The following is a 27271-nucleotide window of genomic DNA, read 5'->3' on the forward strand; positions in this document are numbered from 1 at the left end:
CAGACTACTCTACTGCAGTTCATTTCTGGTTGGGCCAGTATTGTTCTTAGGAACGTTATGTTAGTATGCTGAGTGTGTACTTAGAAACTCGTGTATTGGGGTTCCCACAGATTTTTGATTGGATTAAGGGGTTCTCAAATACGTACCATTGTTCATTTTTTAGTTATACTGAATTATGTGACGTCACTGAATTTTTTTGCTTTTTGTTCTCTTTTTATATTGTACGCAGCTTCGATAGTGTACACGGCCGTGGCTGGTGGAAAGGTAGCGCTACCATGCGACATCAGTCCGCCTTCGCCTGACGACTCGGTGACTCTCGTGCTGTGGTACAAAGACGAAAGTCTGGCACCCATCTTCACACTTGACTCCAGGAAGGATCACGTAGACCAGGCACGCCAGTCTCCCGCGCCGGGGCTTGAACGGAGGCTTTTCTTCGACATGGGCCACTCGCCTGCTCACTTGAGGATTGACCCTGTGCGGGAGGGAGACGGCGGCGAATACCGATGCCGTGTGGATTTCCGCAAGGCCCGCTCGGTGAACACTGTGATCAACCTCAAGGTGATCGGTGAGTATTCTCCAGAAATACAGGCACCTTAATAGGTTCTCCTAAAGAAAGGTAGAAAATCGAATGACAGATGACTGAGAGGTGAACCAGATAGGCATGTGTTGCCTACGCTGCACTGGGGGATTGGGAAAGGGATATATTAAGGTTTAAAACAAGGGAGGTAAAAGAGAAGATCGGTGGTGAACTCGCTAACGCAGGCGGAACTGCAACCCTCTAGTCAGTCGCTAGCACACGTGGTTTTGGGGCGTAGCATTATATAATATCATTAGAAAGTAATATAATACAGTCCCCAATAGCTTTAGATCCCGAAAGAAAGGGCTTCGAAACTACTGAACATGCGCGAAGCCCAAACAGCGTTTGAGTTTTTCGTTGGGGACCCTAATTCTTGAATTTAGTGGGAGCCACAAAGTCTGCCCCAAAAGCTTTGTGTCAAGAAAAATAACAGCATGCCGACTGAAACTACGACTCTTAATTGACCTAGACCCTGTGTCGTAAGCGCCGAAGACCCTATTCGGAAGCTCCCTATTATTATTATTATTATTATTATTATTATTATTATTATTATTATTATTATTATTATTATTATTATTATTATTATTATTATTATTATTATTATTATTATTATTACAGGAGCTCACCCAACCCCGTTGTTTTCACGTAGCACAAAAGGGTCATCACACTCATGTGGGCCGGGGAGCGACGGTGTTCTAAGCAACTGTACGCAAAGTGTGACGATTGCTCTTTCTCGCGACAAAACAGAACGTGCTTCTCTTCCGAGCTGTATTACTGAGGTACAAGTGGCCCACTCGATAAACGCTCTCGTCCGTGCGACAGCTATCGCCTGCCACGCAGTCAATCATTTTCATTAACGCCGTGTACGCCTCGGCAAAGACAACTGTTACACCCATTTCTCCGTGTTTCTGTAACAACACAACGCTCACGTGCGTGACTCACCTTGCTCTCACAAATTGCATCCTGTAAATCTAGGACATGATGCTTCTGCGCGTCATCAGGGCAAGATGCGATTCTCGACTGAGAAGTGGCGGGTGACTTACAAGAGCGGAAGCATGAGGAGGCCCTAAGATGGCTATTGCGGCTGACAGGACACCCAAATGGGTGCTACTCTGGTTAGGCGATTGAGAAAGGGAAGTTTATTGTACCCTTAACTTGTGCATACACAAACTAAACATTGAAAACAAGTAAAGACAGTGGATACATTGTACAAATGAGCACCGAAATCTAATTGATTATTAGGTATTCAAACTTACAAGTCAAAAAAAATTAAAATGAATCAAGTTAATCACATAGTACAGAATAACACGCATGCATGCGTACTGGAGTGGGTGCATGGCTAGTACGGAACAACTGGGAACATCATTGTGCATGCGGCCCTCGAAGGTTCGGTTATCATGTGCACGTTTATATGCTCCGTCTTACAATAAGTAATGGTCTCTATCGTGGGCTTGTCGGCGATCATTCTTTGCTTCTCTGGCAATGCGATATTTCATCTAGGTGGCTCGTCGTCTTTTGTTTCCACAATTCACTCTTGTCTGTGATTGAGTGCATGCCAGTTGCGGTTGCCTGTTGCAATAACTGTTCCGCTACTAAACACGTATATAAAGGTTCCATTCCAGGCACGAAGGAAAACATTAGGGTTCGGGGCGGGGGTCCTGCATTGCGAACGAACAGAGAAATGAACGATCGAACAAAAGAACGAATAAAAGGAAAAAAACAAAGAAAATATAAAAAGAAAAAAGAAGAAAGAGCAGAACGGGACCCAATCTTTGCTTAGGGGTTCCTGATTTTTTTTCAACAATTGATGTAGTCACGCCACTGGAGTCAATATTAATCGCCTCAGCAGAAATGTAACTACTCATCATTTTCTAGACACGCATGACCTTGTTGCATAAATTAATACGAAACCTAGCGAATACGGGTCTTTTTATGTTGTTATTGCGATAGCAATTATATGGATACACTCGGCTGGATTTCGCCGCCGGCATTGGTGTCGATGTCATGCACCGTATATGCATGCGTATCTATATATAATAAAACGCAAGAAAGAAAAAAAATCCAGAAAAGAAACACCCCGGCGCGCGAAATTGAACGTGGGACCACTGCATCGTGAAAGCAAGGCGTTAACCACTGAGCCATTCCGGAGCACGTCCTTCACCGTTAATACGGCAAGCCATTTATCTCTTCCACTTACCGCTGCTCACGAGCATCTCGAGGTGAATTTCGTTTTCAGCATTAGCAGCAAGGTGGTGCAATGAGCGGACGTCACCTAAACGTCGCTACATCGCACGGCTGAGCCCGCTCTAATCTTCTGCGCGTACTTTGCCCCGCTTAGAGAAAGGAAGCGATGCTCTTTCGTGCGCCGTTATCTCGCGGGGGCGAGGAGGGGAGGATCGTACGCCTTAGCTGGCCTCGGGCTTGAACGATTCTGCTGTAGTTACCGGGTGCACAAAGGTCACTGCAATCTTTGCAGTCTCCATTTGTGAAAATCGCGCGCTTTTCAGATACAGCAAAGTGACAAATGAGACGCTTATTCCCGTGCATCTGTACCTGTGAGTACGTTTCATGTGTTATTTGTGCGTGAGAAACACGGCACACGTTTCGATCTGATTTCAATTCTGCGCCTGACATTTCAATTTGTTGCTATCGCGTTAATTAGCTCGCTTTTGCGGCAAAGCTGTGACATTTTTAATCACTGAAGTGGCTTTTAGGAAATGGTTAAAGAGCTCACTCATACACACCACGGAGTGACAAAAAAGAGGTAATTGGTTTGTGTGCTCTATAAACCTCTTATGTTAAAGCACAATACAGCGAGGAACTGTAGCACTGCCGCTTGAATCGAATCAGTGTGGACAGAGTCATGATTGTGAGATGTGATGTACGCTGACCGATTTCGCGCAAGTGATGCGCTAAGAAATGCAGCGCTTAATACTGTGCAAATACTCTGATGATGGGAACAACCTGACGATATTGAAGGGTTTAAGAAGTGGTGACATACAAGAAACACGAAGCAGGCCTCATGAAATTTTCACTCCTGAAATAGGTATGTTAAAGCGCTCTGAAGAAACTGGGGAGAGGGGAAGCATGCAGTGTTTCGATATAGCTTGCTTTGATGAAGCCAAATGGTGTTCCCACTCTCTTAACGTTAATGTGAAACTCAGCTAGAACTGCCGAAAAGTGGGTTAGCTATTGTTTTGGGCCAACTGTTGCCATCTTCATTTTAGGGGCGAAGCTCCCTAAAGCATAGGTCTGTCCATCCCTTGTATCTACGTAGTAGTACGCAGCCACCGGTGGCACATACCTGCTCTAGAGTGGCTATGTGCCACAGGGAATGTGATATGAGAGATGGCGGTACTTGGAGTGTTCACTAGATGGTCACACGGACGGACAGACAGACAGACTAGCAGACGAACGGACAAATGGATAGACGTGCGGACGTATGGACGGATGGATGCACGAACAGACAGACAGACAGACAGACAGACAGACAGACAGAAAGACAGACAGACAGACAGACAGACAGACAGACAGACAGACAGACAGGCAGGCAGGCAGGCAGGCAGGCAGGCAGGCAGGCAGGCAGGCAGGCAGGCAGGCAGATGAATGGACGGACTCACGGACGAATGCACGGACAGACGGACGCATGGATGGACGCACGGATGGTTTCGCGCACGGACGGAAGCAAAAGCGAACGGACGGACGGAAGCACGGATGGGCTGACGGACGCTTCGCCCCACTCAACATCATTCACTCCGTGGATATGCTGTGATTTTTAGTGAACCGGAGGTGACTACTGAGTTATGCCATTTTTGTGACGTATACCCGTTTGTGATTTACTGACAACATATCACACCATGGTGTCATTGGATGACGAGAAGCCATGTCTTTTGCGGTGCTTCGTACCAGCAGGTCTCCCTGACACGTGGTTTTTAAACTATATTTCAGTTATCGGAACATGAAGTTGCCGTTCCCTACTTTTTATTTGCATGATGTGCTCGGGTGTACAAATAGTTATTTCTCCGAGAAACTTATAGCCACTTCTTGGGTCAGCGTTTGCTTATTCATGTTATTATATAAGAGAAAATGTGTGCCATTCGAAATTGTTTCAATGCCTAAATGAGATTTTTTTATTTGACCCTTTAGTGAAGCTCCTTTTTGAAAATTGTATTGTATTTATGGCCACTGACTTTCTAGTATATCAAACCGGCTCACAAATATTGACTTTTGCAGAGGCATCTGAAATAAATATCCGTAATATCAGTGACCTCTTTTTCACGGGTCAGACGTATTTGTCGTGCAAATGACATAGCCCTTTTTAATTTGTCGGGTTGCATTTTCGAACACCATGCCATGTTTCATAATTTAATCAAGCGCAGACTTCGGGAAACCAAGAGTTCGAACTTCGTTTCCATGGCGACGCTTATACATACGATTTCGCTTACGTACAACTTCTGTGAGAATCGATCCAGGTCTCTGATGAATCTGAGTAAATATCTTCCTTATCACATGCTGTCGCTACTCTTTGCTTTTATTTGATGACTACGATTGCAAAGAACTGGTCGCAGTGTCATGAAGGCTTTCGGACGGGGCGAGACTGAGGCCAGCTGGGGCTAGGATGATGTATTAATCACGCACGAGCTACAAGCTTAAATAACGTTCAACCTCATATATCGTTCAAGGGCGTTTACATCTGTAGCATCTGATAGTTTCTTTTGATCCTCCAGCGAGAAGTGAAAGATAGTTGTGACGTATAAGATAATTTAGCTGGACGTTAGCGTAAAGCGTTTTTAAGGCCAGACTAGTGCCAGTAGGGTTGAAATATAAGCTACTGAAAACAAAGGTGATTAAAAGAACGCGGTGGAAGGTTCAGCGTAGAGGGGCTAAACGGGCATAGCATGGTGTGTCCACCCCTCACATGTCAAGAGCTGTTGCTTGAGCACTTTTTATGAGTATTTTAAATACTACAGCTTTGTCAAACGTTTCTCACGTCTATCAGGCATTTGTCTTCGTGATTACGAGGGTCAATGTGTGCGTTATGTTCTAAGCGCTCCATTTTCATTCATTGTTCAAGTTTCTTAGGGACTTTTTTTATTCTCTTGAGAGTTACTACGACGACGTTACTTAAACGTTAAATTTATAACAGCGACGACACGGCGCTCGTCGCACTACATAACCCGACCTATAATTAGTACGTGGCAAATACTCTCGCAAAGTAAACGAAAAAAAACGAACTGGAATGTACGAGACATATTCGCTTAAGCAAGACGCTGCGTCTGCGCAAAAATATTTTTCTGTTATATTTTTAAACAAAAATGCTTTCACTTACTCGTTTGCTTACATCTAAGGGCTCGAGTAATTGTAATCCGAATCACTCGATTTCTTTTAGCACTTCTATTTGTTCTTGGTGGTTAAATGATAGAAACACGAGAAGCAATGAAACGTCTTATAAGTACTTCGGTAATAATGCAATACCAGTGCACCTCAGGATTAATTTGCGGTGCCGTTCTTCGTGGGAGACGAGCTGAAACCCGCCAAGGCAGCCACACACATTGAATGTAGAAGTGTAGGAGATTTCATCAGTAAAGAAACCTCTAAAATGTGAAAAACAGCAGCGGATTCCATTGTTTCAGCGCTAGCCTATGGAAACAATAGGTTAGGGGTTGCAGGGATCATTCCACTGATGGACCGTGGAGAGAAACAACGGGATAGTTCAACCATTGGTACATTTTCATTTTTCCTGACATCAAGACCTTCGAAAGTCTCGTACATTGGCAATTGAATTACTCGAAAGGCACAGGAAACTGCATATAATTTCGCGTACATTGTAACCAACAGCGCTTTACCCACAAGTATAGATGTCACATCTGGGGGCTCCTTATTTACTTTCACTTTGTTCTTTAGTTCAAACATCGTTTTCGTGATTGTCTACCTATTCAGTAAAACGGGCATCAAGATGGATTCCCTTTTACCACGTTAGAATCTAGTGTGTTTATTCGTCCAGAATATAGCTTACTGTTTGGGCTGAGTGTTTATTCTACATACAGCAAGTACATCCTATTCGATCTGTTTACACTATATTGCAGCCTCCAAATCTCTTCGCAGGATTTCGTTCGGTCCGCACTTTTTTATGAAATGGCAGCTGTCTTGCATGGAAGTACACATCTTCGATTTAGTCCTTTCCCGTGTGTAGAGAGCTCATAGAAGTTTGTATACCATAGAATGTCTGCAGTAAAGTTAAAAAATGACAGTGGAGTCTGATACCGTTGGATATTTCATATATTTACTTCTGGAATTGCAGGATTGCGGCTTTACTGTTGCTCAAAAATAACATACATAACCACGAAGCCCTGCCAACGCACCACACACACACAGAAAAAAAAAACCGACGCTACGGTAAAACATTCGGTGTACTTTCATCTCAAGATAAACACTATTGAAAATAATACAGTGCCAACGAGATATCGTTTCCTTGTTCAATAAAACCTTTGGTAATTGAAACAAGGGGGCACTCAGTCACTCTGTTGCTTTGGTAGCCACAGTGCAAACACTGCCCGGAAAGAAGCTTTGACATGTCCTGTGAGATACCTGTAAACAGGAATTTGATCTTTTCTTCTCTTTCAGTCCCACGACTTTCAGGTATTTCAGGTACGGGTGCACGGACGAACGCAGGGACTGACGCACAGATAGACGCACAGATGGACAGATGAATGCATGTATGGACGCACGGACGGACGGATAGACGCATGGGCGATCGCACAGACGGACGCACGGACGAACGGAAGCAAGAACCAACGGATGGATGGACGCTTCGCCCCACTCATCATCATACACTCCGTGGATATGCTGTGATTTTCCCCCAGGACTATTTCTGACTAAAACTCCTTACCCGCAAGTGCTTTTCAGTCCGAAGGTATTGAAAAACAAAGGAACGATCTTCTTGTTAAGTTTAGTCCTGAATGATGCATGCCTATCGCATGTTGGCAGTGACCGAGTGAATGATTTGTAGAATTCTGCTCCGTATGGGGTGTTTCCTTTTTCGCTGTTTATGTGCCGTAACACGGCTGTTGAAGAATTCTGTAAGTTGTCCGATCAGGCTGTGACATTGTACCACTTTCTGCGCTTTGTTGTTTCTCCTTCTTAGGCCTAAGTATAGGCCTACAGAGCATGTAAATGGTGCAAAGTAAAAAAAAATGCCGATAGTGAAGGACAAATACACAAAACCCTAAATGACTGTTTGGTTCCCTACACAGGATCCGTGTTCACAATGACAGCAAACGGCGTAGTGCTTAGGCACTACGCCAAGGCACTAAAGATAATGAAAAAAAAACATGTGCACAGGCTTTGACATGGAGCGCGAACCAGCGACCTTTCAATAACGCAGCCCGTGGCACTGAACACTAAGCCACAATGCGCATGCAGTGGAGAGTGCTAACGGCAAGCTATTCATATGCACGTTATATTAGTTGCGGTCCTCAGAGCTTGGCAACTTCAGTGCGTGTTCGTTATCAGTAGTGAGGTGGCGCAACGAGTACGCTGTTGGGGCGTCGCGTTCCCGTGTGCGCCGCCTACACGGAGCGTGGTCTCTTGTGCGTGCGCGCCTAACTAATTCGTGATTAGAGAAAGCACGAAGGTCACTTCACTCGGCACAACGGCCACACTTACGAAATGAGCACGCTGCACACAAACAAAGAAGTAAGAATCGGGACAGTTGTTCGCGCTTGTCCTGTGTATACTTGTGCGCTCATTTCGTGCGCTTTTCTTTCTGTGTTGAACAGCGCCCTTTAGGCGTGGAGCTGTGACAGTTGTTCGTCCGCGCTCGTCCCGTGAATGCTAATTTTGTGCGTGCTTTCTGCTAGAGGTGCGCGTTGTAAGTTTTGAGCTGCTGGTGCTTGACGTTATTTGCGGGACTTCGCAATTTGTTGCTCTAGCATTCATTCGTTCGGCCTTGGGGCGAAACAATGCAAAATAAACGCCAACTACCTCTGTGAAGACACATTTAACTTTCGGGTTATACGGATTCCTGGGAAGAAGGATAAGCCATGTAGTTTTTATTGAACATTATTAGGAACCTTACTTAATATCAATGTGCGCTATCACCCACCCACTTCTCAGGTACCTTTCATTTGGGCAGTGTGCATGACAGTCTCAAAGTGCCATACCTTTCACTTGCTGCGCTCGAATCTCTGAAATCGACTGCCCCGTGAGAAATTCATGCGGAGAATCTATGTCTGCAGGAACTACAGATGATTTACACGAATTCCACGATCACATCTGATATGATTTTTGCCAGAAAACTTATCTAGCCATGCTGAATAGACAAAAAAATGTAGACAAGCGCGAGCTGATGTACTCACCGGCAGCGGAAACAGGTGGTTAAGAAACCAAAAGTTAAGATTGAAAGTAAATGAGAGATTGGAAGCATGAACCTTTAGTGAACTAAAGATCGGGAACTGAGTTACCGAAAGTCGCCTGTTCGGAAGTAGGTGGCATGATCGAAATTGCGTATGACTTTACGCCCGCGTTGGTAGGAAGGCTAGGCTGGCAGCAGTGCTATCTGTTTGGCGGGACAGGCAGCAGCAGCTATATTCATCATAGTACGGCTAATTAAGGTAGACAAAGCCCATTTTACATTAATATTCTAAGAAGTTCGACTTTTTCAAAATTTATCAGGGTATAGAGAAGATAAAGAAGAAAAATAATTGAGAATGTGTAGAGAGTTCTGCATGCTCCTGAAAACAAAAGGTAGCTTTTCAATTCTGACTCAAGCGCAAAGATTGAAAGAAAACAGATTATGCGATGAACATATTGTGACGGGGCGAGATCTAGGTTTTTAATATAGCGTCCACAGAGAATCGGCAGCCGAACAAGATGGCTGAGTTGCCTCTCGCGCAAGCGTCTAGCGCGCAGACGTCTTCGTCCTCTTCTCAAAGTGCTACGCTTGCTCCTGTCGATGGTGCGCTGAAACAAAATATACTAAGATTATCAAAACGTATATGCAAAGTACTTCCATAGGGGTCACTTCAGTTCGCGCAGGGGATTTCGCATTTAAGGTCTGAAACCAATAATAGTTAGCCAAGCAAAGGGTTTCCATGGGTCATTTATTGATATACGTATATATGCAACCATAAAGGCAATGTATTAACATTCTTAATTGTCTTCTTTTTATTCACTGAAACTTGCTACATGGCACAGAAAAGCAAAGCGTGTCTTATGGTATTAAGGGATATAGAGTTGTTGACCTTGCTTCATTCTATTACCAGTAGCATTTAGACCACTTTCACAGGATTGTCAGTGTGAAGCCTCCGGTCAAAACAAAAGCACTTGCAGTACGACAGCAGTCACTGACTGAGTCTGTCAGAATGTGCATGCTGTCGACAAAATGGTCGTATACAAAGAATAAAATAAGCAGCTTCAGGCACCGTGTAACTCGCTGAGGAATGAGATCAATAAATCTGAACTGATTATTCACGCATTAGAAAGAGTGAAAGAACCGATAAACACTGAGAAATATGTAGCATAGCTACTGCTTTCCATAAAGACAAATAAAACCAATACATACAATGAAAATAAGCTATCTTCTGGGCATCCATAAATGTAAGGACCGAAATAACAAAAATCCGATATCAGACTTTTGATGAAAATCTGAAAATTCAACTTCAGTGGCATGCAAGATATTGTAAATATACGAGCCAGTGAGGTACAATGAAATATTGATCGCCTTGAATAAAATGAGGTGCGCCAGGGTATATTAACATACATTATACAACGGGATGGTCAGCGAACAGAGGTGCATGGTTGAAGAGACGGAAAAGGCCAGAAAAAAACAATGGCTAATTCAGTGGATTGTGTCTTCGTGAACATACATAGTGACGTTACAGGGTTGTTCCGTTTAGCAACTACTTGAAGCCAATACTCCGTACGAGTTCGCGGTATCCCCCAAAATGTTGATTCTATATTCTTTTTTCCAGTAAGATACAGAAGAAATACAACTAAGGGGCAAAAAAGCAATAATAAAAATTGCAGACGAAAAGGGAAATGAAAGCACCTTCTGATGAAAGAACTATGTGATCTTTAAAATTTTCACGCTATTGCACTGTTTAGATTACAGTATGCGCTTGTGTCACGACAACTTGCAGGCATTTTTTGCAGGCAATTGAAGCCTTTCGTTGACTTCATTACTCTCCCTCGCTTGCTCGCGAGGCGCTGTAGAACGAATGAATGGGCCTCTTCTGAAAAGAAGGCGATGCATGTTGTATGCTGGTTGCCGCGACAGTGGTGGCTCCTGGAAATTCGATTTCCCCTGCGTGCACAGTCAACACTGTCTCTGTTTGCCATTGCTCGGATGTCATCCATTAGGCTCGGCTTATATTCGGCGCGGCATGGTGTTCGATTTTCCGGTCTGAGCAGATCCAACTGCGAAAAGGGGATGCTGGGGATGAGTTCGTAGTTCACGAAAGGCCTTGTTGGAGTTTGCAAATGAAAACTTAATGCTTGAGGCACATGCAAAGGGCGAGCTGCTTTCAGCACTATACTCGTTTTTGTTTGCTCTGTCTTTCCTACTAGGCGCATCTATAGAAGGTCTCCACATCGCTCCTTTTTAAACAACCAAAAAGTTGAGATATCAGTGATTTCTCCGTTTACCTTTTCACCACAAATGTTTTGCAGAGAACGATGACAAAGGTCAATGCTGTTGAGTAAACGGGACCCTCTCCTCTCATTTTCTGCTAACGTCATGTGATGCCTATTATCTCGCTATCAGTGCATGGTGATGCATGGGTTCCGCAAAAGGTTTCTTGGTGGCATACACCTTGCAGGCTACTGCCAATGAGTGTTGCGAAAAATGAGGCCATATACACAGTGTGTGAAAGATGAAGTACATACAAACATGTACAATGCTGAACAAAGATGTATTTTATTGAAAACAGAGTTTATTAGGAAGCCAAAACAATTGTACAAGCTACGCGCTAGTTGTTCGAATACCAAGGAAGCAGCAGCCTTACCACCTACCTCACCACCCTTCTTTCCTCCTTTGTCACTCCTCTTTTTCCCCTCTCTTGCACTACTGTACAAGAGTATGCTACGCTTTGACCTCTCACATCCTATTTTCCCTCCTCTTTACCCGTACTTTTTTTTTCACCTCTTGCTACACTACGCTAGACATTGCAGTGACTGCTATCTCTTTCTTCTATCCCTTTATCTGTGTGCATTTCTTTCTACATCCTTTTCTCTGTTTCTGTCTCTTTTTTTATCTATTTCTTGCTTTCTCACTCGCAGTAGTCACACATAAGAGTTATTTCATCCAGAATCAGCGCACGTGTTATGAGAGTTAAGCTGACGACGAAGGACAGTACGAAGATGGCACGTGCCGCTTTATCATGATGGTAGATTTAAGGTGCTTCCACTCACCATAACCCATAACAAAAGGCTCAACAGTCCCGCATTAAAACTGCTTTCTTTTCCAAAATTACGTAGGCAGCATTTGTTCTCGCTTGAAGAATATCTACTATTTAAAAAAAAGAATGACTTTCATCAATGCTTAGTTTGAATATGAAATCTCTAATGAATTACAAATGTGCTATCAAACAAATTAATCAGGCGATATTTTTCACTCAGTAAAATAAAGACTTTAGATACTGTATATATTTTTCGCGAAGAAAACAATAAGTCATGAATAGTATAAATATGCCTGACTTATCTGTGTGTCTTCATGCACACTTGCTGCTACTGTACGTCAGTTTTTTTTATTTGCTACTGCACATTTTTTTCACAGCCACGCGAAGACAATACAATATGTTCGTTTTGTAAGCAGAACTTTATTGTAATTTCTGCGTTATCAAAGGTACCGCGGGAACTTGTGCTTATAAGACAGGCCGAATGTTCTTAGCATTTTGGTGTGAGACACTTCCTAGAATAGGAATTGCAAAAGGCAAAAAAAACTAATAGAGCGGAAATAATGACGCGCCTAATCAGATACTACTCATTTTCTTCAGGAATGGTAGTGAAGTATGTACGTCTGTAGTATGCAACGAGTTTGTGTAAAAGCATCGGCTAGTGGAAATGTCTATGGACCCAGAAATTCGCAAGTTTAACTAAATTGGATAAACAAGTAACCTTTTCATGAAAACAAACACTTGGCTAATCAACGCTAACATATGTTTCCGTTAATAGATAGCAAACCAAACTTATTTCGACCGAGTAGCACTGTTGAAAGCATCCGAAGGCTACGCTACCGTACGCGGCCTTTTGTAATTGACTTTCACTGTTCTAGCACACCGTAGCAGCTGAAGAGTTTTAGTACTGTTTACCTAGTATCATTTCTGTTCCCATATGAAAAGACCATCTTTTATTACCATGTTGCCCCACAGCCAATGAACAAACATATAAGAGGCGAAGATGTCCTCAAAGGCATGTCCTCAAAATAAACATGGTCGTCGTATCGACAAGAACGGGAGGGCCATTATTTTCCTCTGGGCTGTGCCATTTGTTTTTCAGTCATCCCTGTGCATCTTCGTGGTGTATCTGGATCACAAGCCAACGTATGCTGAGAGGAAAGCAATGTAACCGAAACGTGTAGCAGAGAAACACGATATTTTCCTTCGTAACTTTCTTGAGAGGTTGCTCGAAATATGCATGACCATTGTAACATGGTCATACCTGAATATTCCTGGGCTTTTTGTGAGAGTTCATTCTGAAGTGGACCACTATGTATTTATTTAAGTAATATTATTGATCCACATTTTCTCCAACACCTCAGTGTCCGGGAAAGTCGTTGTAAGGGTAGCCAGTGTTTTAGTTCCCTATCTTTTGACATGAGCGGCAATGAAGTGAAATTTAAGGGCGATGCTCTTTAAGCCGTCGGTCATGCGTCCGTGATACATGTAGTAGTAGTAGTAGTAGTAGTAGTAGTAGTAGTAGTAGTAGTAGTAGTAGTAGTAGTAGTAGTAGTAGTAGCAGTAGCAGTAGCAGTAGCAGTAGTAGTAGTAGTAGTAGTAGGCAGCCACCTCCACTTCCAGACTAGAGGAGCGGCTCACACACACTCTTTTGAATTGAGGAGGAAATCCGCGCCCACTAATCATCATTAAATAGATAGTTCTTTCTGCTGAAACAATATACTGAAACGATTATTGGTGACTGGATCTCCAATAAAGGTTTTCTTGAATTTGATGCTTCTAATAAAAAAAGATAGTAACACAAGGACGCACTTTGAGCACTATCTGACCAGAAAACGTTGCCACGTTAAACTCGCTGGGTGTAATCTTCTTGGTTTTAGCAAGCTTTAGCGAGAGATAGGCCGCAGTGCCATGAGCTAGCGGTGGTGAAGGTGAGAACTAGACATGAAGCGCAGGCTGTAAGGGGTGCGCGCGTGCCGCTCCGCCTGCTGTGCCACCTCTCGTTTAGTCCTTGGAATGTGCACTGGATGGCGGTACTTATGTATCGTGAATATATGATGAACTGATGCGTGATGGCGGTACTTGGAATGTTCATTAGATGTACGGACGGATGAACAGACAGACCGATGCAAGGAAGGACGGATGCACGGATGGGCACATAGACGGATGGATGCATGGACACACGGGCGGACGCACAGACGAACGGACGCTTGGACGGACGCGTGCACGGACGGTTGGACGGACGGAAGGATGAAATCAAGAATGAACGGACGACGGAAGCGCAGACGGACTGATGGATGCTTCGCCTTACTCATCATCATGCACTCCGCGGATATGCTGTGATTTTTTTTTTTGATAGATAGTCTGTATTCAGGTTGTTTGAATTGTGCGCTGCCGATTTGGCTTCACACTAGGTTTGACACTTGTAATGTGCACTGGCATATTTCTGCAGTTCCATTCAGTACAGTTTCCGGTGCACGCTCTGACTTTATTTTAGGGGCTCATGAGGACTTGCGTGCGTTTCTACGTGTTTATGTCTGATATGAGACTACTTTGCTTGGCTGTCTTTGAGATAGGCGTGGTTTCTGCTGATAAACAGTTGGAAATTGGCGTCCATGTCTGTCAGTTAATTTCTTCACTTTGTCCCCGTAGTCTTTGCGCCATGTCTGTTTTTTTTCCCGAAGCCGTCGTTTCCGAGAGAGATGTTCATTAATTTTTTTCTTCACCTCTGTTGGGGTTAGCAAACCACTCACTTGTACGAGTTTGACCTCCCTAATTTTTCTTTTCACCTCGTTTTTTTTTTCTATTTTTCGCAAAGCCACTGCGGAAATCGGAACTTGGATTTTAAACTTTTCGCTATTCGCTGTCTTATAGAAATATGTAAAACATTTGATTTTGTGTAGAAATCTGTTCCGACTTACGCGAAGAAGTTCAACATGCCGGTCGAAGCTAAGTTATCGCTCGTTCAGAAAACACAAAGCGAGAAAGCGGGGAATAATTTTGTTTTACAGGTTCGTTGCCATGGCAGTTTTTGAAGCACCGTAATGAAAGCTTCGAGTAGACTTACTATATAATAATTATGTGACACTGGTTAATATACATCGTAGTTTTCCAGTGCTATAGCGTTATATTGAGAAATCGAAAATTGGATTGTGCTCGTGTTGGGCCTGCTGGTTTGCTACTGTTTTCGAAGGGCTGCAAGTTTCTCTTGCGACAATTTTTAAGAACTACCATAAACACAAATTATATTCAAAAGGCACGATATTTTGGCGAGCTCTCTCTTCCTCTTCATAAAACCTCGGCTACCGGTGGACCCCACTCGAACGTTTTCAAGTTGTAACAATGAGATATACGCTGCGTCGTTTTTTTTTTTTTTACGAGATGCGCTAGAGGTGCTTTTATGACACTTTTTTTTTCTTCGCTGATGTGCACATTTGTTTACCCACATTTAGCAGCCATTTCACCATTGTGAGGGATCATATGGTCACTCTAACCAAAACATGCATTTTTTAATATTCGTGCCTTCGGGGTGGGTACATAAAACAAAACATGTCACCGCCATAGAGTGCATGGAGAGATCTACCACAGTGCTTAATATTTGCTTGTTTGAGCAACATAAAATACACATACGCAAAACGCTAAAGCACGCGTATTCATTTTGATTTCAAAAAAAAAAAAAGAACACCAACTGTCGCAGCATCCGTCTTTTACGTCGATCATGTTTTCTCGTTCTGCAACACTAGGTTCATTCTCTTTGTATTATGTCTCTGGCAGTATTTTAATCTTAGATAAATTGCCTGTAAGAGTTGCCTGCGCAGCGTGAATATTAGCGGGTATGATTTCCTTGTGTGATTCAAAAGTTTAAAATAGCTAACATATCAGTTTTGCTGCCTGCTACAGCTTTTAGTAAACCTGCTTACAAATAATCCGCAAGTTAACTTCGGGACGTGGGCGCGAACCTCTCTGTCATCGCGTTGACACTTTGCAAGATGACGCCAGCTGCTATGCGAAATCGATGACTTATGTTTAAGGCGCGTTTGTTTAGGAACCACGAAACGCGCCGTGGCGGATAAGTTCTCCTGCGCCTGCTTGCGAGAGAGCACCTGTCATCGTGTGTACACGCACAGACCAAACTCTTCTGCGTAGTGAGAAGAACGCGGGACTTTCCTCACATTGTGGAAGCACGCAGGCTGCTTTGCGTGTCGGATGATATATGTCGCTGTCAGGCGCACTTAGACAGGTGCGAAACTCTACACGCACTCTGGCTCGACGCCATGCACAATGGTTGTGGTAACGTATGGCAGTGTTAGCCTGAACAAGGCCAGAGCAACGTTTCAAAGGAGGCATGATTTCTATCAGAAACATGGAACGAGAGAAAGTGGGAGCAGTAATTATGTGAGCGTTGCACGAAGCGACAGGAAAAGGATAGAACTTGTACAGTTCGTTTGATCATGTGAATACTCTCAAAACAGGTGTCCTACCATGTCACTTCATGATATGCTAAACGTTGGACAACATAAGCTCCGGTACTACCTTGAAGATACGTTAATCCACACTAAACGCATAAAAACATTGTTATGCCGCATTTCTTGTTTTTTTCTGTTGTTTCTTATTATCCAACATAGTGATTAGTAATTACAGTGCTCGACCAGTTGTTGATTCGAAGATCATGTGATCGAATCGCTGCTGCGGCAGCGACATTTTCACGGAGGCAAACAGTCACAGAACCACGCATTTAGGTTTAGGCGAATGCGTCAAAGAACACCAAGTAGCCGATGTTCCCGGAACCCTCCACGATGGTAAATTACCGTAATATGATCGTTTGATGACGCCGAACCCGCAAATAATGAATATGTTCTTTCATAGCGATTCCACAGATGTCACCTTAGTGGCCACTTATCTCTTGATAAACTATAAGAATGCTGTGGCTGCAAGTGCCCATACTTTTAAATGATATTTTCTTGCTTAGTATTTTAACAAACACTATTGTAATACAAAAAATTATATCAGTTGGCTACGTTTGATGTGATCAAAAAAGTTTTATAGCGCAATTTAACGCATGCAACATGCGTTGACTCCATAGCATTCATAAATCGCGTGGCTCATATTCATAATTTGTTTCCTACAATTGAAGCCTATAATTGCATTTAATCACGAAAAAGAATATAATTTCTTGTTGATATGTTTCTCCCCGTCGTCATTGTCGGGAAAAACGGTAGTGCGTGATGAGGTCTAAGTGAAGCATAAATTACTGTGCCAACCTTTTTAACACATAAGCATGCCGTATCAGTGAATTATAAGGTGCACGTCTACCATGCACGTTATCGCGTGGTTCCACAACGTGAGGTCTGATTTAGCTCAGTGTGCCCTCTAGTTCCTCATGTTAACTGTCACTTGAGTAAACATATTTATCAGGGGGGAGGGGGTACGATAACACGAAAAAATGGTCACTATTTTTTCATGCAGTGCCTCCAGGTGATCCCGTTATAATGGACGAAGACGGACGCAAACTGGAAGGCCTCGTCGGCCGCTTCAGCGAAAGACGAAACCTTAGGCTTCTTTGTGAGGTGGAGGGAGGTTAGTAAAAACTATTCGAAAAAAAATGCAAGACGCCATTCTCTTTATATATCAATTTTAAATATTCCCTCGCTTTTCTTCTTCACAACCTGACGTCACTTCCTTCATATCTCCTATTACGACATGGCTTTGGTTTTTAAACTGATCAACGTTATTTGGCTCCCTGGCGTTGGCTTTAAAATCAGCCCTTTTCTAAAAAACGTCCCAAAGAGTCCTTCGAAAGATGGCGCACTTGTTGCAAACGTGACAGCAACAACTTTGCAGCCGGCTCTTTTCTACTGATGTTGTTTCCCTCGCTTATCTTTTTGTAAGCATCACACTTGAGGAGGAAAAGCAATTGTGGAAAAGTTGTGAGAGTGATTCAGTTTGATGTCTTGTGTGTTATTTTTATCAGACACCTCATTTGTACCTTTGGAAGGTAATTCCAAATGCCGCTTAGTCCACTTCTTCATAAGATGATAGATTTATTCAGGTTTTCTAAAGCGGTACCAACTCAAAGCTTCATGGCTGAGATAGCCAGCGGAATCGATTGTCGCACACATACGGGTATCATCTTCCATTTACCTGTAGACTTACCTGAAGATTCCACACATGTGTTGAAGCTTCGGTGATGACGACAACGACGACGATGATGAAATCGAGTTCCAGATGCCACATGCGAAAGAACAGGAGCAGATGACGCAAGCAGGACCGAGTGCATCACAATTCTGTGCCCCTTTCACACGCTAGATGGCATTAGTGGCACATCACGGCTTGTCGTCCCAAACTGACACTAGGACTGGTCGGTAATAAACATACTGTAGTTTTCTGCCACGAGCTGCAGAAAGCGATGTGTTGTTATACGACGTTTAGAAATCCATCAATATAATGCGGCAAAAAGTACCACACCTAAATGTTTGGGCCAGTATACATTTAATGATTGGCTTTTTCTTCGCGATTATTTAGGTTTAACTCACAAGTTTCTCTCGGTGATGTTACTGTAAGATTAACTTTCAACAAGTCACCAGTTCATCAAGGACAGTCACTTGAATTTGTTGATTAACAAATACACAAAAGAAAGGCTGTAATAATAAGAAACAGACGCAGTAGACAATGTACTCGCAAATTTATCGTTACTGAGAAACAAGTAATTGCTACTGTACCAGGTCACTGAAACCCACGAGTTTTTTTTCTTCCCATCTCTACATTACACTACAGCAGCGGCGCACTTAAGATGCATATTCGCAGAGGCCTCATTCAACCAAAAAAAAAACTATTCAAATGCGATATTTTTATATCTTGTAGTTTTACACACACGAACGCAATTACCATTGTACATATCACAGGAAAGCCTCGTCCTGTTGTCACCTGGTGGCGTGACAAGCGGCTGGTGGACTCGAACTTCAGCTTTGTAGGAGACGGCACTGTCGCTCGCAATTGGCTTGAGATCGGTGAACTCAAGCGCTCGGACTTTCTCAGCGTGCTCACCTGTCAGGCGGCGAACAACAACGTTACTGTGGCAGTGTCAAGAACGATAACCTTGGATATGAACTGTGAGTATCGCATAGCATTCATATTCTCACCTCTTCAGTCACTGGAATGCATTAGGATATCCTAATATATATTTGTGTATGTCAGTTAAATGAAATGAAGTGGCTAGTTGGTAAGGAGAGATACCTACGGGCAGCGGCGCTAATTACTCATAATCCTGAATGCAGCCTGCGTATGAGCTCTGAGCGTAAACTAACATGTTTAACACGCAGTTAGGCTCAATAAGTAAACAACATATTCAAAGAGAACAATAATATCTACAGGGAAGTAGAAGTTCAAGCTGGAGAGAGATTAGACAAGAAAACGTGGCTGATCCCTGTTTTTTTTTTTTTTCAGCAATCGGTACAACACGAAAGTGAAACTTGTCTTCACAGAGGTAGTTTAGCGTTTATCGTGCAAAGTATTGTCACAAAGGCAAATGAATAAATGCTACAGCAACAAATTCCAAAGTCAAGCGAAGAACAGCAAGCAGCTCAAAACTTGGAGCGTGCACATCTTGCAGGAAGAACGCACAAAATGAGCATACAGGGGACGAGCGCGGACACACAACTGTCACAGCTCGACTTTTGAAGCGCGTGTTTCAAACAGAAAGAAAGATGCGAAAAACGAACACACAGGTATACTCAGGACAAGCACGAAAAGTCCCAATCTTTACCTTGTGTGTCAGCTGCGTGTTCTTTTTGTAAACGCAGCCGCGGCAGTGAGTGAAGTGACCTTCATGCTCTGCATAGTCGTGAGTCCGATAAGCAATCGTGAGTCCGATAAGTCTGAGCAGTGCTTGACGGTGGCCTAGTGGTGTTAGCCACGCCATGCTCTGCAATTCGAGAGGTTGGTGGTTCGATGCCAGGGAACAGAAAACTTCCGTCTCGCTTTTTTTTCTTAGCAATGCAGTAGCATACATTTCACAACGTCATATCCGTGAAAGAAATACGTCAGCGGAGCCGTAGTGTACCCTAGCATGAAACGCTGTCGTGTTAAAAAACTTGCAAACTCCGTGATTCTCCCAGTCATGAGCTAGATCTGTGTTTGTAGCAAACCAGCTACAATCTTTCCTTTTTTTTTCTTGCCTTATTTCTCACCGTTGATACAAGCAAGCTACCAGGCTGAATGAGATGCACAAGAGACGGTGGGATTGGGCGTGTTGGTATGAATGAGATGCGCTTAGAGCACTGAAGAAAATGACCACTAATGATTTTTCGCTTTTGGAGGAATTGCGGAGAGAAGGCTCGTGAGATAGACTTTTACTGTTAACGAAATAAAAAATGAAGATTACACTTGTGAATGGAAGCGTGCAAAATCAGCGTCCATAACTGCGCACGGGCCAAGGAAGTTAGTTTAAGTTTTATTTCATTAATTAAGTAGCTCTATTCTTGTTTTAAGCGCACATGCGCATTAGACTATTATTTTCCCACGCTTTGACAGTGTTAACAATAATAAAATCTGATTATTCCGCTGAAACAAAGCTCTCAAAAAGGTTTGGCGAGCAGTGCAATATGAGCGATGAAATTCATAAAAGCAGTGCGTGACAATTTTTTTTTCAGACAGCCATCGTTAACTTTCCAAACTTAGTCCGGAGCTTCGCACAGCATAGTGACGTTCTCTAATTAGAGACACCAACACAAAGTACTTCTCATAAAGTGCTCTAACTACGCTTACATATACAATATGGCGTGAGCTAGTTATGCGTATAATCGAACTTTATAAGTGCGGCTTACTTAGGAACACATGATCGCATCGTCAACCTCAGTTGAATCGCTGTTTAGCAAGTGCATGCTCCTCTGGCTTGTCGAAGCGCGCGCTTTCACGCCAGATAGCTGCGAACCCATTTACTGGTGGTGCAGTTATAGCTCCCAACCACCGAGGCTTTTGGATGAGCAGCTCGCCATTTTCTCGCCGTGTTCTTCCGTGCCAGAGCTTTCCGGGTAAACCGGCGATAGGTACGCGAAGGGATCGGGCTGGAAATGCGGCGGACCACTCCGTCATAATGCGAATTGCGAGGCACCCGCCGAAGAGCCAGTTTTCAATTAACGCGTTATTGTGGGCTAGGACCCCTGCCGTATATCCCTTCTCACTCATCGTTCCGCGATAATGGTGGCAGCAACTATACGAAGCCTGTCGCTTATTTGCTATCCTGGGTCTCTCCTTCCCGTTCACCAATACGTACTCTATTCCTACGAAGGCGTTCCTTTGGGAAAAAGCGTGCAGTGACCAACGCTGCGCAGTCACTTTTCATTGGTGTAAAAAGTGGCTCCGAAATAAATAATGAAAAGGAGAAAGAATCATGAGTTTATGTGGTAACCCTTCATTCTATCTTTCACTCCTGATATTGACAAAAGTCTTTTTCTTTCTCTTGCGCGTCATGGCGCTTAAACGGCAGCAGCTAGGTGCGAACGCACCATGCTAGATGAAAGCGGAATGCAACGTAATGACCAATATTAACAAGGATTAGCTTGATACTAGAAATGAGTTTGTGGTTACAGCGGTTCTCGTAGGCCTTAAAGGATTACTGCGTTTGTTTGCCAGCGCTCATTAAATTAATGGCTGCCTTTAACGAGTCAGTTTTACGGTGTTCTTCCCACCCTGAACTCATACCGCTTTGACTTCGCACATTAGCTTTCACTTCTTGGTTCTGAAGGCCGAGCAGAATCTGTCTCTCATTTTGTCTTGCTCGTTCTTATTTAGGCTACTGCAAACAACTTTAAATCGGTTTAGATGAACTTCGTTCAACGAAATTATGAAAATTTCATGATGATTGTGAATTCAAATTTTAACAGTTTTAAACGGAGCATTTGCTTTTGGTGATTATATGTAGGTTTCAATGACTCAAGGACCATGCTTGAGCACATGCTTTTTATTGAATGGTTACTCAGAACTATGAAAACAACTAAGCCTGACCCCACATTGTGCATGGAAAGGCAAAAATGAAGAAATACCTAAGTGAGTGTTTCTGAATGCCTCAAATTTGGAGAAAGACGTGTCCGCTTTACGCATAACGGTATTAATGTAGCCATACTGTACAGAGGGTGAGGTCTCCCTCAAGCCGCCTATGTGCGGTTTTTTCCCTCACCCACCTCCACTTACTACATGTGTGTAAATAGAAAACAATAAATCAAATCAAATCAAAGCATCACTAATAACTGAGAATTACAGCGCGGGCAACGTAATGAGGCACTCAAGTTTTAGGTTAAGATGTAATATTTAGCGCAATACTTTTTCTTCCTAATTCATAATAGTTAAGTTGCACAGAAAACTTGCAGGTTTTGAGACTTTTTGATCAACACTAGTTATATGAGGAAATCTCGTTACAGGTCAGCTACAACAAATCACTACCGTTTGCCATTTTCTTTTGAAAAAAACAAATACAAGCTGCTACTTTCCACATGATCTTTCAATGAAGCTGATTTTTAGTCGCGCTTCCTGTTCAGATGCTCTTTTGGAAGCACTTTTTCATCTCTGCAAGTTTCACACTCTCATTTATTTATGTCTAATTACAGGGAACTTGATACGGTTATCCTAGGTACATTTTTGTTGCAGAGGCACATAGATCAACCACAATCACAGCAGTTATGTTTTGAGGCTTCAACATCAAAAGAGAAATAGTGAAGGTACTTCAAACATCAGAGGAGAACCCGAAATGGAAAGCCGGGTTATTTAACAAGAATACGACGCAATAAAGAAGGAGGAAATGTATTAAAGTAGAAATAAGACATCAAAAATAATATTCATAGCCCATGCACTCACATACACAAGCTTATGCCCAATAAAGCACTGGTTATTCACTGTTCCCAATAACAGCCGCGTAAACTTGGGCGTCTTAAAGAAAGCAGAAGCGCTTATATGGCTCTGCACATCTCGAGCATTAAACTCTACACAGTGCCCGTTGATTACACATGCAGTGATACCACTGGACGTGGCCATCCAGCCTCCTCGCCATCCGCTGTCTGCGAGTCATCCGGTGGAGCTGGTCTGCTCATCCACTGGCTCGCGTCCTCCAGCACTGCTTACGTGGTGGAAGGGAGACGAGCAGCTATTCTCGGCTAAGGAGCATCAGGGCGGCAACAACCACGAAGGAACCAGCTCGAGCGTTCTACTCTTCACTCCCAGGAGAGAAGACAACGGCGCAGTGCTTTCGTGCAGGGCCGAGAACCAGTTCATACAGGGCAGTGCCATCGAAGAGGGATGGAAGCTAGACGTGTTTTGTGAGTCTACATATTTGTACGAGAGAGTGATTATCCATAAAAAAAAGGCTTAACCCGGTTCTATCGAGGGGAAAGGTCGAAGAAATATCAGAGATCCAAGATGTGGTCTTTCTCTGCTTGAACATATTTGAAACAGTGCAACGAACAGAAAAAGACGACACACCGCAAGGCTTTTCTCTTCGTCTGCGTCATCGTGGCGCGGTTTCGGTAATGTTCAAGTACTGTAACCAACTATTGAGCTTCAAATTCTTCTCTGAGGCTTTCCTTACCGTATTCTGTGACAATCTGTGATTCACGCTCGAGCAACATTAGCTCGTTTGACTGCTCAGCTAACGCTTCGTTCACGACGGACGCGATTACTGTATCATTTGGCGTATCTGAAAACCACTTTTTGAAGGAAGTTCTTCAGGTTCTGTTGAAGTGCAAGTCATGCTTCCCGGCCATCCACGACCGGGATGGTTACGCCATCTATAGCTGTACTTGTAATCCGGAGCGTGATTACCGGGGACTGTCATCTGTCGCGCGGGCCAGCTCTAGAACTGCTCTGCAGTTAGGCGAAGGAAGGAACAGGAGAAAAAGGAGAAAGATAAATATTCACCGGTCCTACCAACCCCTCTCTTTCTGCCACCCTACCTTTAACTTCAAGGATACCACATTCATTTCGCCAGCGTACTGCAGAATACATCTTAAAAGTGTATCTTCATTCTTGTCCTGTACAATCAGTTAACCAGCCTATTGTAGTTGTTTAACTTCAGCCTGTTCTCTCTTCAACATTTAACTGCAAAACCTACATTTTTAGTATAATTTGTGGGCCCACTTTTTCTATGCATCTGAAGTTGAATAAATATGCTACGTGAATGCATACCACGCCGTATACCTGGATGAGTTCTATTCCTAGCATTATCCACTTTTTTAGTACCGAGAATTGGTTAAAAGAAAGCGTCCGATTATGGCCAATAATATCTATGTAGAATATCAAACATTTCGTAAGCCACTTTAGCGTCCATGCCACAGTGGGATCTCGCGCAGCCATATCTGGTCGAAATTGTGAATAATATATGCCGGAAGAAGTATGGGCGTAACGTAACTACCACCAGCAATAACTTGAATGAAGGTTGGACAGCCATTGTGAGAAGACATCAGATACTGCTGAGGTGGGGCCATGACATCGATTATGGCTCAGTATGTAGAGGCTTGTAAAAGCTTAGCCTGTTGCATTAATAAAAACATTCAGTCCACTCGAAAGCTATCGGGTGTATGGCCTCAGAAAACATTTGGTACGTACCAAATCAGACGTATGCTTTCTTTCTCTTTTAGGTTTCAGTTAGTCAATGGTGAAGTGCAAGTGTGTGCATTGCCGTCAGAGCTAACAGCTTCTTGGAAATTGCTTAATTAGTGCAAAAGTTCACCAAATGGTAATCAATTTACCGTGATTCCCTGGCTTCTCGTTGAAGTACTGAAACTACTTTCCGACCGTCTGAACGTCTCTGGAGCCAAAACTTCCTGAAAGGAAGTTGTCTTTAGAAGGGTATATAGTGTTTTCGAAAAGTTATCTACCTTTGCGTAATACACAACAATGAAACTGAATACACAAGGGCTCATAGGCAACAAGAAAAATCTTTGTCTTTCTTCCTAAATAAAAACTAAGAGTAACTTTGTTTAAGTGCCGCCTTCAGGAACATCTTTTATTTGACAAAGCTTTATCAATTCTTGTGTTTCGTGTGCATTGTCCTTTCGGAGTCTGTGTTTTGTGTGCGTTGTTACGTAAAAGGCCGACTAGCGAAAGCGTTTTTTTTTGTCTGCAATACTTGCATGAAGTCAAACCTGTTGTGTGAACAGTTGCCCAAGTCACTGCAAGTACATTCGGGCATTTAATTTTGGCAGTAATGCGACCTACGAAGGCTCTTATCTTCTGGGTTACTCGAGGTGGACACAAAAGTAATCTCTGTTTTTTCTTCACGCTGGACAAACACCACTTTAAGTTAACGCTAAAAAAGAACAAATTGAAAACAAAGCGTTAGCAGCTTAGCACGAGTTAACAGGAACCTACATTTGCAACAGGTGACGGCGTATAAGGTCTCCAGAGCGCTGTGGTGTACACGTGCGCATTATTGCGTCTTCAGCTGTATACATTAGGACAAATCTAGGAGTTGTGTGGCCTGCAGAATCATTGAAGTACCTAGCTGGGCATTTACATATACGGCCTATGCCTATACGGCCTATATCGGTCTAAGGTGGCTGTATTAGGCCACCTTAGACCGATTTACCTCTCGCTAATCTTTCATGTAAGCTATATATGCTTAGAGTCACCTCTATCTCTTGGACTCTGATTTCTTCCTTAGCTCAAGTCATTAACATAACCTCGCTGATGGAGGTATTTCTATGGTAATCGAAGAATCCCGGCGGTTTTCATCCGACTGGGAGAGAACATCGCAAGTATAATTGTTCCTTTAGAACTTTCGCAATTACCTTTTCACAAGGAAACGTTACGCCGGTAAGGAGCGCAACAGCTATTATCACGGTGCACTTCGCTGCTACTTCCGCGAAAGAAGAAAGCGATGGGCGCGAGATTCCAACATACGCTTTTGAATCATCGATCCGTTTGCTTTAGGCTCTTGAGTACTTATTGAATGCTTTGAACATGGCGTGCCGTGGGTCTTGTTTGCACCTCCAACTGCTAATCTGCATACTTCTCAGCAGCGGAACTTTTTTGGGAGCTAGCACGTTAGCTAAGGTAAACTTTTCTAACTGGTTGCTATGTGATTGCTAAATAACGGAAATACTGAGCATGCATTAACTTCTCACCGGTAATGCAAGTTTTATTTTTTTCTAGTTATTGGAAACATAAGTATGTACGGCTTATTAAAACTTCATACTGAAGCAATACTTTGGAATTCTTCAGAATAGACTGAGCACTTTACACTCAGAAATCGCTTGTCAGCCACTAAATAACCATGTATAACAACTTGCATGCAGCTGTGCCATAACATTCAGGCGAAATGCTTTAACGTCTCATGCTCACGTTCATCTGTGCAATCGTCTGTGCCCTGGCACTGTGCCAGGTAAAGTGGTGCAGGCGGGCCAACGGACGCTGGTCGCATCGGCTGCACCTTGTGTCGCAATATACCGCGAATTTCGTGCGAACCGAGTGACTGAAGACACAGAGCCAAGCACTTCTGTAAAGAAAACTTCGTCATGAGAACACAATGTTCTGAGTATACTTTTAACGAGATTTGGCCCCTTTTCCTCACGCAGACAAACCTCTGGCATCACTTCGCTTAGGTCAGAATCTGCGGGAAGATGACATCCGTGAAGGTCGTGACGTGTACCTTGACTGTGACGTGGACGCCAACCCTCCGGCTAATGAAGTGACGTGGCTCTTCGAGGGGCAGGAAGTCACCACGAACACCAGCGCTGGTGTCATCATCAGCAGTCGGTCACTGGTGATGCAGAAGGTGCACCGGTCGCGCCGTGGGCGGTACAAGTGCATTGCTATGAACCGCGAAGGCCATGGCACCAGTAACGTCTTCATGCTACGCATAAAGTGTGAGTCACTCTAACAAATGTATCTATTTTCACGTTAGTATAAAAGCACTTTGTTAACTATGCTCGTGTCATTACAAAACACCAGTAGCACAATTGCCATGCACCGTATATCGGTGTACTCATTTAAAGGTCTGATTAAATTAGAAGTGCTTAGGCTTCATTTCAACGTCCCTGGTAGCTCTTCTCAAGAAGGGGGATCAGCCTTTTCCGTTAGCAAAAGGTCAAGTAGAAATCCAGATTACGTAATAAAGAATATGCCCAGTGGCCGTGAAATCGTCACTTTCCGCTGGACCAACAACTTAGCAAGTGATGGGGTGTCCGCTTCTTGCAAGCACGCTTGCTACAACTGCCTGAAGCTGTCTTTCTCAGGATGCTTCTATACACACACTGATTTATTAAGTCAGCGGCAGGTTTAACAGACATGCACAAGCTTGGCTGGCTTCGCCACC

General features: G+C 43.4%; 1 protein-coding gene across 2 annotated transcripts in view; it reads left to right on the top strand.

Moving 5' to 3' along the window:
- The window catches only part of LOC119172654 (synaptogenesis protein syg-2), a 109205-nt gene that overhangs the window by 60572 nt on the left and 21362 nt on the right, over positions 1-27271 (top strand). For both annotated transcript variants that reach the window (XM_075892762.1, XM_075892763.1), the window contains exons 2-6: positions 230-565; positions 17437-17547; positions 18873-19079; positions 22974-23276; positions 26532-26822. In XM_075892762.1, the coding sequence (XP_075748877.1) occupies positions 230-565; positions 17437-17547; positions 18873-19079; positions 22974-23276; positions 26532-26822 (1248 nt within the window). The remainder of the gene's footprint in view (positions 1-229; positions 566-17436; positions 17548-18872; positions 19080-22973; positions 23277-26531; positions 26823-27271) is intronic.

This window comes from Rhipicephalus microplus, chromosome 4 (genome assembly GCF_043290135.1).
Source record: "Rhipicephalus microplus isolate Deutch F79 chromosome 4, USDA_Rmic, whole genome shotgun sequence".
Lineage (NCBI taxonomy): Eukaryota > Metazoa > Arthropoda > Arachnida > Ixodida > Ixodidae > Rhipicephalus > Rhipicephalus microplus.